The 15698-nt window shown below is 58.2% G+C and overlaps 1 protein-coding gene across 2 annotated transcripts; it reads left to right on the top strand.

Moving 5' to 3' along the window:
• The first annotated feature begins 279 nt into the window (after positions 1 to 279).
• Positions 280 to 10750, top strand: UNC93B1 (unc-93 homolog B1, TLR signaling regulator). 2 transcript variants are annotated; one of them, XM_079929937.1, is made up of 11 exons: positions 280 to 445; positions 616 to 757; positions 1333 to 1486; positions 3779 to 3940; positions 4144 to 4276; positions 4624 to 4717; positions 5271 to 5395; positions 5911 to 6093; positions 6948 to 7221; positions 9046 to 9164; positions 10006 to 10750. In XM_079929937.1, the coding sequence occupies exons 1-11, from the start codon at positions 350 to 352 to the stop codon at positions 10327 to 10329; spliced, it is 1806 nt and encodes a 601-aa protein (XP_079786063.1). In that variant the 5' UTR covers positions 280 to 349; the 3' UTR covers positions 10330 to 10750. The 2 variants fall into 2 exon arrangements, with proteins under 2 accessions (XP_079786063.1, XP_079786064.1); XM_079929938.1 differs by lacking the exon at positions 6948 to 7221 and having other exon boundaries at positions 10006 to 10140.
• The last annotated feature ends 4948 nt before the right edge of the window (positions 10751 to 15698 follow it).

A 15698-nucleotide genomic window follows, 5' to 3' on the forward strand; every position in this document is an offset into this window, starting at 1 on the left:
ATTAACTCAGTAATCCCGAAAGAGCCCTTGGAAGTCGTGCTGAGTATCCCTGATTTACAGGTGAGGAAATGAGGCACAGAGAAGTGGAGTTAATCCCCAAAGTTACAATACCGGGAAGTGGCAGAGCTGGGATTCCAACTCGCACCTCGCATTCCTGAGGCCGGCGATGGACGCACGGGCGCTCCCCTACACACACGCACACGCACACGCACACGCGCTGGGCACGCCCCCAGCGGCGCCAGGCCCTCCCCTCGTGGAGGAGGTGGGCCCCGGGGCGGGGCGAGGCAGGTCCCGGCGCCCGGAGGAAGTAGGGGTCCGCGGCCGGACTAGTCCTCCGGCTGGTCCAGCCATGGAGGCGGAGCCGCCGCTCTATCCGGTGGCGGGGGCCGTGGGTGCGCAGGGCGATGAGGACCAACTCGGGGTCCCAGACGGGCCCGAGGCCCCGGTGAGCGGGGACGGGGAAAGCGTGGCGGCGCGGGGACCAGAAGGGCCGGGGTCTCCCCCGCGGGAGCGGGATGCGGCCCCAGGGCCAGGGGGGGTGCCGGGGGCGGCCGGGGATGGACGCGGGGCTCCGGGGGTGCAGTGGCCGGGTTCGAGCGCCGTCGTGCCCCGCAGCTGGACGAGCTGGTGGGCGCGTACCCCAACTACAACGAGCAGGAGGAGGAGCGCCGCTACTACCGCCGCAAGCGGCTCGGCGTGCTCAAGAACGTGCTGGCGGCCAGCGCGGGCGGCATGCTCACCTACGGCGTCTACCTGGGTAGGCGGCCCGCCGCGCCCCGCGGGTTGGCGGGTTGGGCCTCTGGCCACGCCGTTCCGCCCCGGGCCAGGCGAGGTGGCACGGCCCGGCGGGTTCTGCGCTGGGACCCAAGTCTTTCCCCTTCCCCCCGCGCGCCCTCCCCAGACCTGAGGTTTCTCAGGGAAAGAGAAACCTTGGGGCCAGTCGGCTCCCTTCCTCTTTCACTTCTTCTGCGCCCTCACAGCTGCAGCTGCGGCCTCCGCAATGGGGGTACGGTGCAGTGTGCCCGGGGCCCAGCCACAGGCTTCGTGAGTGTGTGGGCGGGCCCTGGGCGCCCTGGGCAGGTCTGCTGCCTTCGGAATCAGGGGCGCTGAGGTCCAAGTGGCTGGCGGAGGGGGGGGGGGGGGGCGGGGGTCTGGATTCAAGTCGCTGTCGTGGCCACTGGCAGGTAGGACTCTTGGCCCAGCCTGGGCTTCCCCTCTGTCCTCATAGGCATTGGAGTCGGGGATCCCTTTGGTGCCAGGCTTGCGTTCCAGCCTCTGCTTGGTTGCCCCCAGAGCCAGGTTGCCCCCTCCATGCCTGCTCCCTGTACCCAGGCCTTCTGCAGATGCAGCTGATCCTGCACTACGATGAGACCTACCGGGAGGTGAAATACGGCAACATGGGGCTGCCTGACATCGACAGCAAGATGCTGATGGGCATCAACGTGACCCCCATCGTGGCCCTGCTCTATACACCTGTGCTCATCAGGTGCGCCACTGCTGCCTCCCTGATCTCGAAGGGGTGCGAGGGCTGGTGGACACGGCGTCTCCAGCTGTCCTGGTGTTCTTGGGGGTGGGGTGGGGAGAGAACTTGCCTACCTGGAGGGGTGAGAAGGGGTGAAACCCAGGTTTGGGGAAGAAACAAGAGCTTTGCAACCAAGGCACCTTGGGTTTCAAGCAACAGAAATTCACTCAGGCTCCTTCCCTCAGATTGCCCGTACCCCATGTGGCATCATCTTCATGCCCTCCTTTGTGGCCTGGAGCTACAATGACCTTTTGAGATCAGGGCTGTGGAGTTTCTGGAGAGAATCTGATCAGCCGGCAAAGCCCAGGAACGCACCGCGAGCTCAACCAGCTGTGGCAGTGTTGAGGGACATTTCTCACTGAAAAGGGTGTGGCTGGGCAGGCGCCCCAGGGGGTCTCCTCCATACCGGAGCCTTAGTGGCATCTGGTGCAGTACAAAAATGCCCTCCACAAGTATCCTACCGCCAGGCAGTAGATCTGTGCTCACATGGGACCCAGAGATCAGTGGACACATTAGATGAGTTCCCCTGTCTTTCCGAAACAATAACACCCCCCTCAAACTCTTTTATCACAATCGCACAAACAACATTAGAATCGTAATTGAAATCAGAAAAAAGAAAACCCCTCCCAAGCCCTCCAGGCAATCAGCTGACTTTGTTTTCCCAGCGGCATGCATGGATAACATTTCTGTCCTTGTCAACTGGAGTGCGTGCATGTGTGCATGTGCGGTGTCACTTTTGCTTTCTTTTCACTGCACACCTCTTGGCCTGCTTCACAGTGGGGACTTTCGTGATGTTAGCATCTTCTGCAGACGTGGGGGCACTGAACTGTGGCTCAGGGCTGGACGTTGCGGCTCCCTCTTCTTTTTTGCATGTTCCCTTTATGCTTCTGGCTGTTTCCTCATCTTAAAATTAAAGAAAAAAGAGAGAGAGAAAGAAAGGGAGGGAGGGAGGAAGGAAGGAAGAAGGAAAGAAAGAACGCCTCCTAGAATAAACTCTAAGAACCGCCCTTACTAGGTCAGAAGCATATGAAAGGCTTTCTGGCTCTTGAAACCTAGCAGTATTATTAATGGCAAACTCATTTCATTTCCTACGTGCTGGGCGTTTTATAAGCGTATCGCATTCCCTACAATCCAAGGTGGACGCTCTGATCTTAGACACGGGGAGACCAAGAGGTTGAACCCATCCCCACAGGCAGCAACTGGCAGATTGAAGGTCTGAACCCAGGCAGTGACTCCAAACCCCATGCTTGCCCCCCAACCCAAACTACCAGGCTGACTTTCCAAAGGGCTGTACCATCTGCATGACCTGTGGCTGTATGTGTTCTTTTTAAAACCACAGCCTCACCAGCAATGAGTGCTAGTATTTTTACTTTTTGCTGTTTCAAAAGTTACAGTGCAGTTTGGGTGCCCTTCCCCAAATAGATCAGAGGAGGCTGCCTGTCAATTTATTATATGGCAAGATAAGGATAGTTAAAGAACCAGGACCCTGCAATAGAAGAGAAAATAATTGTATCAGAAAACCAGAGTCATTGAGCTTTGAGCTTCCTGGAAACTCAGACGAAGAAAGGAAATAATGAGCACAAATATTCAAACAAAAAGAACCCAAAACAAAACCAACCCAAAGACCGCAATGGTTGTGTCTAGGCTGATCAGCCTCCAGTGCCCTGAATGGGCCCTTATCCTGTCACTCGTCAACCTGCCTCTAACACGGTGCAACATTCTCCCAGAGCCAGTGAGGCCGTTGTTCTACAAGAAACTTCCCGACTGACCACAGTGGACTGAAAGGGCAAAGTGCAGAGGGGAAGGGGCGCCAGGGTTCCTCTCCCTGGTCCTCAGTCCCAGCTTGGGACAAGTCCCTCAGCTGTTCACCTGGGTCCTGTAGTCACTGCACGTGGGTGGAGAAGGGGGGCTGGGAGTCAGCCCAGGACACAAATGAGGGTTGCATGTGCCCAAGGGCCACTGACTCATGACACCCTCTCCCCGCTTTATCTCCTCTATCCCTGCAGTGGCCGTGAGAGGCTCGAGGTTGGGGCAGAGCCCACATTACAGGTGTCTGGTTAGAGTGGCTCCCCTGAGGCCACCAGCAAGTCCATGTCTCTGAGACTTATCTTAGGACCCTCGACTCCAAGGCCAGGGGTCCCTCCCCACCTCATACAGCCTCAGGAGCTGGGGCCTGGCGTTGTGGCCACGCTGCTTTCGGGCTGCAGCGGTCTGGATGTGCGCGTGGTGGCAGCATCCTCCTCCTACTGCTCGCAGGTTTTTTGGCACCAAGTGGATGATGTTCCTGGCTGTGGGCATCTACGCCCTCTTTGTCTCCACCAACTACTGGGAGCGCTACTACACGCTTGTGCCCTCAGCCGTGGCGCTGGGCATGGCCATTGTGCCTCTTTGGGCCTCCATGGGCAACTACATCACCAGGTGAGCCTGGTGGGCAGCAGGGTGGGAGACTGGAGACCTGGCAGAGCCTCTCCTGTGTTGCCCACCTCGTCTTGGGGACCTTGGACCAGCCCCATCCGCCCTCTGGGCCTCAGTTTTCCTGTTCGTGAGACATTGGCTGGCCAGTCCATAAGCCTGGGTGCAGAGGTTGGGCTAGGGAGAGCCTTCTCTCCTTTGTGGTCCAGGATGGCCCAGAAATACTACGAGTACTCCCACTACAAAGAGCAGGACGAACAGGGCCCCCAGCAGCGCCCGCCTCGGGGCTCCCACGCACCCTACCTCCTGGTCTTCCAGGCCATCTTCTACAGCTTCTTCCACGTGAGTGCCGTGTGTGGGGACACTGGGGGTGGAGTATTCCAGGCCCAGAATCACATATTGGAGCCCATTCCACAGTCTTTTCAGCTCTCTAATCCCACTGCCCTTTCTTGAGCCAACTCCTGTTTGCTTACCTCTGGTGACAGAGACCTCATTCCCTCCCTGTCTACAGCGCTGACCAGGAGGAAGTCTTCCTGCACTGGGCATCCCCCCCTACCAGGCTGCCCCCCGAGAGGTGGGAGGGCTCCTGTTCCCCCAAGGCTGTGCCCAGACCCGCTCCCAGATTGTGCCTGTGCTCCTTGCCCTGTTCCATGCCCCAAGCCTGACCCAAGCTGCCCTCCTGTCCACAGCTGAGCTTTGCCTGCGCCCAGCTGCCCATGATCTACTTCCTGAACCATTACCTGTATGACCTGAACCACACGCTATACAAAGTGCAGAACTGCGGTTAGTGCTCATGGGGGTGGGGTCCCTAAGGTCTGCTCACCTCCCCCACTGAGTCACCCAGCAGACACTGGGCCCTCAAGGGCAGAAAGGATGCCCTCGCTCACAGGGCTCAGGGCTGAGAGCCTGGTGTCCTACAGCTCTGATGACCGAGGCACAGGGCCTTGTCGTTAGGACATCTGATCCAGCCTGGGGTGGTGGTGGGGTGCATCAGGGAAGGCTGCCTGGAGGAGGTGCCATCTGGGCTGAGGCTGCCTGTGGGGTCTCTCAGGGCCAAGTATACCCTCAATGCAGGGCAAATGTATGGAGGTGGGAGGTGGACTGGCTCCCACGGCAGCCTCAGGGCAATAGGGCAGGAGGGAGGGGAGGTGCTTTCACCCAGTGGCGCTCACCTCCAAAGTGCTTCCCAAAGGAACCCTGCCTTTGCCGGCAGGGTCCTTGCCCACCCCCTCTAACCCTCCCCTCACCTGCCTGCTTTGCTGCGTTTCTTTGTGGCCCAGCTGACAGTGTGCCCTGCTCCCTGCCTCACGATGCCCCCCACCCTCCCCTTTCTCAGGCACAAACAGCCAGGGCATCCTCACCGGCTTCAACAAGACGGTTCTGCGGACGCTACCGCGGAGCCGAAACCTCATCGTGGTGGAGAGCGTGCTCATGGCGGTGGCCTTCCTGGCCATGCTGCTGGTGCGGCCCGTGTTGGGGGTGTGACGGGGTCAGATCTGGGGACCGTGGCGGGGAGAGAGGAATGCGGGCTGGGCGCGCGGAGGGCGGGCCGGAGGCTTGTTCTGAGTCCAGAGTTAGGGCTGAGTCCTGGGGAGGGGCCATGAGCCGAGGAGCTGGGCTGGAGGCTCGGAGGTGTGGCTGGTGCCTGCGGACTGAGAGAGGAATTGGAATCCCAGAGGCCAGTAAGAGGGGGTCCAGGCCTGGTACGGGGTCGAGCTGAAGACAGGGTCCTAGAGGATTGGCTGTGACGCGGGCTGGATCTAGGGCCTAGGGTCAGAAGGTATGGCTCCAACTTGGGGGTGGGACCAGGAGGCAGAGCTAAGGCGTTGGGGGCGTGACTAGGTCGTCTCTTCGGGCTGGAGGCAGGGCTGGGAGGCTCATCTGTGGATTTGCCTGGGGGCGGGGCTGGGTCCTGGGGGCGGGGCCAGGATGCCCGGCTGCCCGCCCCCCTCCCTCCCTCACCTCCTTGCCTGCAGGTGCTGGGCCTTTGCGGCGCGGCGTACCGGCCCACGGAGGAGATAGACCTGCGCAGCGTGGGCTGGGGCAACATTTTCCAGCTGCCCTTCAAGCACGTGCGCGACTTCCGCCTGCGCCACCTCGTGCCCTTCTTTATCTACAGCGGCTTCGAGGTGCTCTTTGCCTGCACTGGTCTCGCCCTGGTAAGAGCAGCCTGAAGAGCGTTGCCAGATAAAATTACACGACGTCCGTTAAATTTGAATCACAGGATAACAACGAATAAGTTTTGAATATATATGTATAAGTATGTACAAGTACAGTGGGCTCTCTGCATTCGCGGATCCGGAGGGCCCACGGTACTCCCATTTTTTTTTTTTTTTTTTGGCGGTACGCAGGCCTCTCACTGTTGTGGCCTCTCCCGTTGCGGAGCACAGGCTCCGGACGCGCAGGCTCAGCGGCCATGGGTCACGGGCCCAGCCGCTCCGCGGCATGTGGGATCTTCCCGGACCGGGGCACGAACCCGTGTACCCCGCATTGGCAGGCGGACTCTCAACCGCTGTGCCACCAGGGAAGCCTGTACTACCCCATTTTATATAAGGGACTTGAGCATCCGCAGGTTTTAGTGTCCACGAAGCGTCCTGGAACCAATCCCCCACAGACACCAAGGGATAATTGTAGACCCGGATATTCCCCTCCTCCTTTTACCTCTCTCCCCCCATCCCGCCCGTACCTTGGGAAAGTTACTTTCACCTCTCTGAGCCTGTTTCCTCATCTGTGAAGTCTCTAATGGCCATGCTGACTTCCAGAGGAGTTGCACTGTTGAGATGGGATAACAGCCATCAAGTGTTTGGCTCCATGCAGGGTTCAGCCTTGGTGTCTGGGGACACTGTCCAAGCATTTTCTCACTGTCTGTCCCCGAGGAACCTTCCCACAAGCCTCGGAGGAAGCTGGCCCTGCGGTGGCCTAGAGAGGGCAGGACGTGGCCTGAAGTGAGACCTCGTGGGGAGGGCCAGAGCCTGGGCCGGCTGACCTCCAACCCTCACCTCTGTTCCCCCAGGGCTATGGCGTGTGCTCGGTGGGGCTGGAACGCCTGGCGTACGTCCTCGTGGCTTATAGCCTGGGTGCCTCGGCCGCCTCGGCGCTGGGCCTGCTGGGGCTGTGGCTGCCGCGCCCGGCGCCTCTGGTGGCTGGGGCTGGGCTGCACCTGCTGCTCACTGTCAGCCTCTTTTTCTGGGCCCCCGCGCCCCGGGTCCTGCAACACATCGGGGTCCTCTATGCAGTAGCCGTGCTCTGGGGTGTGGGCAGTGCCCTCAACAAGACGGGGCTTAGCAGTGAGTATAGCCGTGGGCCCTGGATGGCTGGGCAGGGGACCCTGGGGCTTCCTCAGGGCGGTTGCAGGGAGCACAGACATCCCAGGGACAGACATGGGGTTGATGGGCACACTGGAGGGCTGTTACGGGGTCCCGTGCACTTGGTGGAGGTAGGTGGGGATCCCTGTGTGCACTCTAGGGGTGGAAGGAAGTCCCGTGGACACTGCGGGGACAGATGAAGGCCGTGAACACCCTCGAGGCACGCCACGGACATCCTGTGGACCCCCAGGGTGGGCACGGGAGTCAGGGTGAGATCTTGTGGCTCCGTGGGCTGGATGTGGGGCTCTGTGGACCCCTCTTAGGGACAGTGCAAGAAAACACATTGGGGATGCCTCGTTTCATACCAGGGGACAGGGCGCAGCCTGGCGTAGTTTTCGTGACACTGGAAGCAGGTGTCAGGGTCTGTGCCCCAGGGAGCATGGGACGCAGCAGGTGGCCTTGTCCACACCCCAGGAGGAAAGTGCACATATGGCGTTTTTATGGAGAGGAGCTGGAAGCAGGCTGTAAGATCCCAGCAGCAGCCTTCAGAGTAGCCGAGTCCAGGCCCCAAGTCTGAGCTGCGAGGGTGGAGGCACCGGGGCCTGGGGCCCTGCTTGCAGAAAGGGGGGGGTGGGACAGAGTTCATCTGTGTGACGCTCTGGGCCCACAGGTGAGCCTTTGCCAGTGACAGGCAGCTGGTACACATGGGTGCAGCCATTTGGGTCTCCCACATCGGCACCTGTTCTGATGGGCCGGTGCCGTTAGCAGTTTTGAGCATCACCCCTATAGGGCATGGTGGAGGTCATGCCTGCTGCGGGCTGGGCAGGGGATGGTTCAGGCAACCTCAGCACCCAACATCCGAGAGAGAGAATCAGACACTATATCTGCCACAGGGGATGGAGCCCCACACCCTGGACCACACTGTCCTGGCTGTTTTCCCTCTGGACCTTGAGCCCATGATATGTCTGGACTTGGGCCAGATCCCAACATCCTCTTCTGCCCAGCTCCGCTTACTCCCTCCTCTTATGCCCCACCCCCGGGGGGGGGGGCTCCATGTCCCTTCACAGCACCCCCATGGGGTAGAGTCGCACTGCAGGACCTCAGGATGGGAGTGTCAATGTCCTGAGTGGCTGCCGTGCAGGCTTTCTCCCATTAAAACCTCACAGCACAGCATATACGTGTCATCTCATTTTATAGATGAGAAAAGTGGCTCTGGGGAGTTCACTTACCCCGAGTCACCCACAGACCCAACATCTGAATCCACATCCCTGTGCCAACTCTCTCCACCTTTCAGTCCTGAGAGTGGAATCTGAGTCTCCTGATTCCCTGCCCGAGGCTCTTTCTGCCCCACCCAGGGGAGGATGCTTTGGGAAACACATTCCTCCCTCCCAGCTTCAGGTTTGATTTGCAGAAAGCTTGTTGCTACAGCGATTTGCTCACCCTGAGCCCTGGGTGAGGAAAAACAGCCCCTGCAGGCCTGGCACTGCATGCCTGGGGTTCGGAAGAAGGCAGGATGTGACTGCTCACAGAACTTCCCACTTCTGAGGCCACAGATGGGTCCCAGAGCAGGCCCGTTGCATCCCAGCAGGGGGGCCCACTGCTCCAGCCTCTGCTCAGCTCCCAGGCAGCGTGATAACCAGTGTGTACACTAGGGGGCCAGCCAGGACTGGTTTACAGCGGCTTTCTGGGTGCTCCTGCCAAGGGCTGGGACCAGCACAGGGCATCGGGGGTCACTAGTGGGAGAACAGCAGCTCTGGGCCCCAGCTGGCACCTCTCCCCTTTCTGCCCCGTCCTGCCCACCTGCAGCACTCCTGGGAATCCTGTACGAGGACAAGGAGAGGCAAGACTTCATCTTCACCATCTACCACTGGTGGCAGGCCATAGCCGTCTTCGCAGTCTACTTGGGCTCAAGCCTGCCCATGAAGGTGAGTGCCCCGCCCCCACTCGACCCCCTAGACAACAGAAACTTCCTGAGTGCCCGCCCTGGCCTCACAGCCCCTGAAGGGCACCACTGCCCCAAGCCAGGTTCTGGGCCAAGTCCACTGGGCGGCCCCACACCCATCACTGGCTTATTACTTACCGCGTCCCCTCCTGCAGGCCTCAGTTTACCCATTTCTGAAAGGATTCACAGTTTGCTCTCCACTTGTGGGCACATCCCAGCCGCCTTGTGGGTAGTTTGGTAACCTGTTCTCTAGACGTTGGGCTCTGAGATGGATGCCGAGGGTCTGTCTCCCTTCTTGGCTCTCAGGGGTCCTCGTCCTCTGCTCTCACCTACTGGCGGGTCAGTTTAGCAGGTTCCGGCCAACTTTTTAAAAAATGAGATAGAATAGGGAATAGCAGGGAGTATGCCTGTGAATACGTGTGTACGTACTGAGTTATTTACAATTATTTCTGACTGCCTGTTACAGTCAAAACCTCTAAGAAGCATTACTTATGATCCCGCATGTAAGGGACAGAGTAATCTAAGCTCTGGTAAGGGAGGGCCAGGCCTCCCTTCACATCTACCCTGTGAGGCAAAGGGATTACCATTACAGTTAGGGAAACCGAGGCCCTGATGGATAGGGTGACCATAAGGGACAGGGCTGGGCAGGAGGGTGCCCAGGAAGCATGGGTGGCGGGGCGGCTCCCAGGAGGAGGGAAGGACAGCAGAGGAGCTGCGGGGCTCAAGTCCCAGATGGGAGTGGGCTTATCGGGGCGAGGGGCTGGGCGGGGAGGGCGCAGGACTGAATGCCCGCGGGTCCGCCGCATCCCTCCCTGTGTGCCCAGGCTAAGCTGACGGTGCTGCTGGTGACGCTGGTGGCGGCCGCAGCCTCGTACCTGTGGATGGAGCAGAAGCTGCGGCGGGGCGTGGTCCCGCGCCAGCCCCGCATCCCGCGGCCCCAGCACAAGGTGCGCGGCTACCGCTACCTGGAGGAGGACAACTCTGACGAGAGCGACACAGAGGGCGAGTGCGGCGGCGGCCGGGGGGACTGCGCGGAGGAGGAGGCGGGGCCCGTGGGGTCAGAACCCGGCCCCAAACCAGCCGGTCTCTGCCGCCGGCCCTGCCCCTACGAACAGGCGCTGGGAGGCGATGGGCCCGAGGAGCAGTGAGGGGCCAAGCCTGATCGCCGGCCTCGGTTTAACGCGTCTCGGGTCTGGGCCCCTATGATTCAGCGCCAACTTCTGGAAAGACCCTTGGCCCACCCCGGGGTTCAGGAACGGCCCTCCCAGAGCCCCGGGCGTTTGGGATCCTCCCCGCAGCCCCCTCCAAGGGAGGGTGGGGCCTTGAGACCTCTTGGCCAGGCCCAGAGTGCCTAGGGACCGCACAGCCGAAACCCTCTTCCGACCCCAGGGGCCGCTCTCCACGACCCCCTACCGGGCCCAGCCCCGGGGCTGGGACCCCGCCAGTCCCGTCCCAGCTCTCGGCTACAGGCCTGGGCCGTGTGCGTCGCCCGCTTTGCACATCCTATCCCCATGGTCCGCCAAGAGGTACGACTTTAAGAACATGAGCAATAAAGAGATTTGTGTATTGTCCTGATCCGGAAGTCTCCTGCCGTGGGAGGACATTGACCACCCGGGGTGTGTGCCTGGCTGACCCTGCCCATTGGGTGCTGTGGCCGTCTGCCTTGATCCGGGGGTGGGGGGGCGGGGTGGTCCCTTAAGCCCCGCCCACCAGGCTGTCCTGGCTCCCGGAGGCACCACCCCTCCCCACACCAGCCGGCTTTTGCCAGTCGCACCCGATCAGCTCAGGACAAAGAAGTCGCTCTGGGTGGTCTGTAGGGACCGCAGCGGAGTGTGATGGGGCTGCCAGCCCCTCGTCAGTCTAGAGGATGGGACGAAGTCCAGAAACCCAGGTCCCGCTGCCCCCTCCTCAAGCGTCCCCAGCCCTCATGCCCACCCCCATCCTTTTTTTTTTTTTTTATCCCTTGGGACGCTTCTGCCCACAGCTCCCCAAGGGACTCCTTTGGGGGCCAAGTCCACTTCTGAGGCGAGTGCAGGTCACCCCGTGTCCAGTGTGGGCCTGGGGCATAGATGTCTGAGCCCAGGTAAACTTGGCTACTGATGTCTCTGGGCTACAGCCTCAGCTGTGATGCCCGTGAGGGATGCAGAGGCTGGGGGTAGAGTCCGACCCCTACAGCCCGAGGGCGCCCCCCACCGTGGGGAGAGGGAACTGAGGTCTCACTGTGAAGAGCTTTGAACGGTGGGGTGAGGACAGGCAAGGGGGCCACAGGAGAGTCCTGGAGCCCCCAACTGCGCCCCAGATCTGTACCACCAAAGCTGGGGGCCACACCATTCCTCACTCCTCACACGCCCTCCACCCCTGGCTGACTGCCAGACCCTGGTCTACACCCACTTCAGCGTCAGGTCTCCTAGATTCTTCCACCTGTAAACGGCGGCCCCCTCTCTCCTCTGCCTCATACAGTCCTCTTGAGTTTGGTTCCAGCAGCCTCAGCGGGGGCCCCGGAGCCAGGCTCTGCGACCTCAGGCAGGGGGTCGGCCCATCTGAGCCACAGTTTCCTCCTCGGTAAAGTGTATCTGTGGTGGCACCAAGGTCCCCAGGCCCTGCAGGAAACTCACAAGGGCACAGAGGATATCGGAGCTTTTCTAAAATTTGGACGTCTTCCCACTCTGAGCAAATTAATAGGTTCAGGTGGTCCACAGTTTCACTGTTAGATCACACCACGATCCTTTCATGTCATGTCTTCGAGAAGCTGGGTTTCCTGTGCTTTGGGGATAAAAAGTGAAAATCACTGTGGAATAGGAAATGAGGCCTGGGGTCTCCAGTCTGATTCCAAGATTTGAGAAGCTGGCCCGGTGCACACGGCCAATTAGTAAGTCGTGGCGGTTATTAAAGAATGAAATAAACACAGTTTTTCTTTCTCTTGGTGTGTGTTACATTTTCTAAGCGACTACTAAGTTATTAGAGCCTAAGTACTTATTGGTTGGACCTAAAATAACTCACAAATAGAACAGTTAGATATTTCTTTTGGCCTAGGAGCACCATGAAAAAACTCCTGAGACACTGAGGGTTCCATGAACAGGGCAAGTTTGGCTCTTGTTAACCCAGGGCTGGCGCAGAGTAACTTACAGTGAGTCCCTTGTTGGACCCCGTGCCTCCACCCCCCACCTTGTCCAGAGAACCGGCGGGATCCTTTTTGGACCCAGCCTAGGGAAGGTGATTAAACCTATGGTCTGTGATGCCTGGGAAGGGAACCCCCAGGGTCTGCTGCGAACCAACATGAACTAGATACCAAGTTGTTTTCGGCAGATTCGGGGGTCTTGCAGTCATGGGGGACCGTGAAGGCCATAGGTCTCCTCTCCCCAGCCTCCCTACCAGGTGGTCTCTAGACTCAGACAGATGAAGGGCTGAAAACTGCCTGCCTCATACACAGACTTTCAGTGACAAACAGACCAAGACTGGTCACGCGGTGTGACCAGCACTCTGTCCTTCCCGTTCCCCACCCGCCTCTGGCATGGAACGGAACTTCTCTGACGGCAGATGTGGCAACATTCTCCTGGCAGGATTCCAGCTAAATTCCGGTCAGAGATGGGCAACCAGATGCTTGGGCAATAGGCCTGTGAATGCAGGGCAGGGTGCCATTTGGAAGCGTGTGGGCCCCTGGGCATGCCGGGCAAGGTGGGGGAGGGGATGAGGATGGTTCTACAACTGGTCTCATTTCAGAGTCATTTCCGGTGATGAGCAAATGAAAGCGTGGCCCAGGCACACGGAGAGAGCGCGGCTTCCGATCACATGCCTCACACCAAGGTAAGTTCCCCATCAGAAGACTCCATACCTCCTCTCGCTGCTCCTGGCACACGGACAAGACCCACAGACAGACACACGTAACAGGCCACACCCATGACAAGCAACACACACACACACACCCAGGACAAGCAGGGTAACTGTCACCGCCGCAAGCCCCAGCAGGCCGGTTCTTTTGGAAAGCCTAATTAAGCCATCAGATGTGAATGATGGAGCCCCTTGGCAGCTCCAGGCCTGGTTGTAAAGTATGACATTGATGTTTCTGTCACCTCTGGATAAGGCGACCGGGCAGAGGTCTGGACTCCGAAGTGGAAGATCAGACTCTGTGTCATGGTCTCAGTTTCTGTGATTTCGTCAATCTTCCCCAGGGTTATTTTATCTTTTTTTATTTTTAAGTGAACACTTTTGTGACAGTTAGTACATTCACGATGTTGGTATTGAATGGTTTTTTTTTAATATTTATTTATTTGGTAGTGCTGGGTCTTAGTTGCAGCATGCAAACTCCTTAGTTGTGGCATGAGAACTCTTAGTTGCAGCATGCACGTGGGATCTAGTTTCCTGACCAGAGATCGAACCCAGGCCCCCTGCATTGAGAGCGTGGGGTCTTAACCACTGCGCCACCAGGGAAGTCCTTGCACCAGGGTAATTTCAAAATTATCTGATTCCAAGACTCTACAGTGTAAGATTTTAACTATCTTTAACTCCTCAATGACGTGTTAGAGAGCCTGAAAAGTCTCCTGCTAGAAACACCTAGAGATCCTGGATCAGAAACAAATTGATTTTCAAATACATAGCTGAGCTCTCAAGAAAGTAAGCAGTCGCCCAGGGGGAGGGGCTGGGCTCTGAGACCAAAAGATGGCCCACTGAGTATTTCAGACATGAGCAGGGTGCCCCGATGCGTGGCAGCGTCCCACACCCAAGACGTACTGAAGGAATAGGCAGAAGGCTGAGCAGCGGTTCTTGTGTAACCGCCTGGGTTTAAAGGTCTGAGGAGGTGGAAGGCCTGGACTTGGAATAGGCGTGTGGGGGCTTGCTTAATATCTGCATATTCAGGACTTGGGAGCACCTCCTACTGGAAGACACTTCATGATGTGCTGATTTTGATTCTCACCTGTACTGTGAGAAATTTGCGTTAGAATTGTTAATTATGCATTTTATATTTTTGATAATTTTTTTTTTTTTGCCACACTGCACAGCTTGTGGGATCTTAGTTCCCCGACCAGGGATCGAACCCGTGTCCCTGCAATGGAAGCTCGGACTCCTAACCACTGGACCGCCAGGGAAGTCCGTATTTTTGATAAATTCTGCAACTTAGGTTGATCGGTGTCAGCAGGATACCGAAAGCGAAAGTCGATATTTAGAGGGTCTTCGGGTTTATATTTAGAGGGTCAGTCTGGTCTCCATCCCTTACAGGATGCGGAGCAAGCTTGTGAACGTGGACATTTTCCTGAGGGTACTGTTCAGGCTATGAGCCTTTTATGAGAAGGGGAGACCTTCTGATAGTTGTTGAAGTTTCAAAATTTGGCACACGGGCAAATCCTTTTGTGTTGGATATTACAGCTTATGAGGCAACAGATGTTGTGGTTTTGCTTTTAGAGACAGCCAACCCATCAGCACAGCCCAGGAGTCAGGAGAAGTGCGCACGAGGCCCCGGCTGGTCAGGGTCCTGCTCCGGTGCTAACAGTAGCACCCGCTTCGTCCAGCTGAGCTGCCCCGTGTTGATCAGGGAAGGCCCACGAGAGAGGGAACCGCCGCTCTCAGGGAGCCCCTTTATTGTTTACTCACGTATTCCTAGGGGACCCCAAAGTGGTTAACGACTCTGGGACAGGGGTGGCCTCGCCCAGCATCATAGTCTCGGGCAAGGGACCAAGGGCGGGGGTGGGGATGGGGAAGGGGTGGGGCGAGACTCTGCCAGATGACCCAGGTCTGGCTTTATCCTAAAGATGTCGTCTTTACTGTAGCAAGGAAGCTTCTGTGGCCCACCTTCCTGACCTAAGACATATGCGCAGCTGTCTGAAAGGTCATCAGGTCAGAACCAGCAAGCTGTTATGTAAACAGAAGTTTTATATGCGCTGGGGAACCAAAAAAATTTCTTGCGAGACTTGCTCTATTACGATACTTGCTTCCTTGTGGGGTGTGGAACAGAACCTGCAGGGTCTCCGAGGTCTGCCTGTAGGTGATGGTACGGCTGGTCAAGCTCATACCCAAGACAAGGCCAAGCCAAGGTCAACCCGACTGGTTTGGCTGGTAAAGGCACAATGAGCCACTTTTAGATTCAAGGCATATTATTTCCATGGACAGCGAAAAGGAGAATAAGCCCAAGGTGCCAGCCCCTGGAGGTCCTTGTCACTCGCTCCGAGCTCAAGGGGCCCAGACTGCGAGGCTGCTGTGGGAGACCCTGCAGCTGGGGAGCTGATTCTAGACCACTGCTGAGTGCCTTTTTATCCTGTGCTTTCTTCTGAGGAGGGCAGCAGAAAGCCTCAGGCCTCATCAGACTGGAGGTGATAAGAAGCTCTCAGGACAGCCTCCAAGGTGGGTAGGTGGGCGAGAGGCAGACGGCCTCGCAGCAGCTCCCACAGGCCTCCCACCCTCTGGAGTCCTGGTGGATTATAGCTTCCTGCCAAGACTCAGATGAGCTGCGGTTCAGGCCTCTGCCTGCGTGGCCCGTGTGGACACGTGCGGGTCACTGGGGCGCAATGGAACCTTGAGGGCTTGT

This window comes from Stenella coeruleoalba, assembly GCF_951394435.1.
Source record: "Stenella coeruleoalba genome assembly, chromosome: 8".
NCBI classification, from domain to species: Eukaryota; Metazoa; Chordata; class Mammalia; order Artiodactyla; family Delphinidae; genus Stenella; species Stenella coeruleoalba.

Coding starts and splice junctions, on each gene's coding strand:
- UNC93B1 (XM_079929937.1), top strand. CDS start 350: ATGGAGGCGGAGCCGCCGCTCTATCCGGTGGCGGGGGCCGTGGGTGCG. Junction 446..615: donor CAGACGGGCCCGAGGCCCCG/GTGAGCGGGGAC, acceptor CGTGCCCCGCAG/CTGGACGAGCTGGTGGGCGC. Junction 4,718..5,270: donor ATACAAAGTGCAGAACTGCG/GTTAGTGCTCAT, acceptor CCCCTTTCTCAG/GCACAAACAGCCAGGGCATC.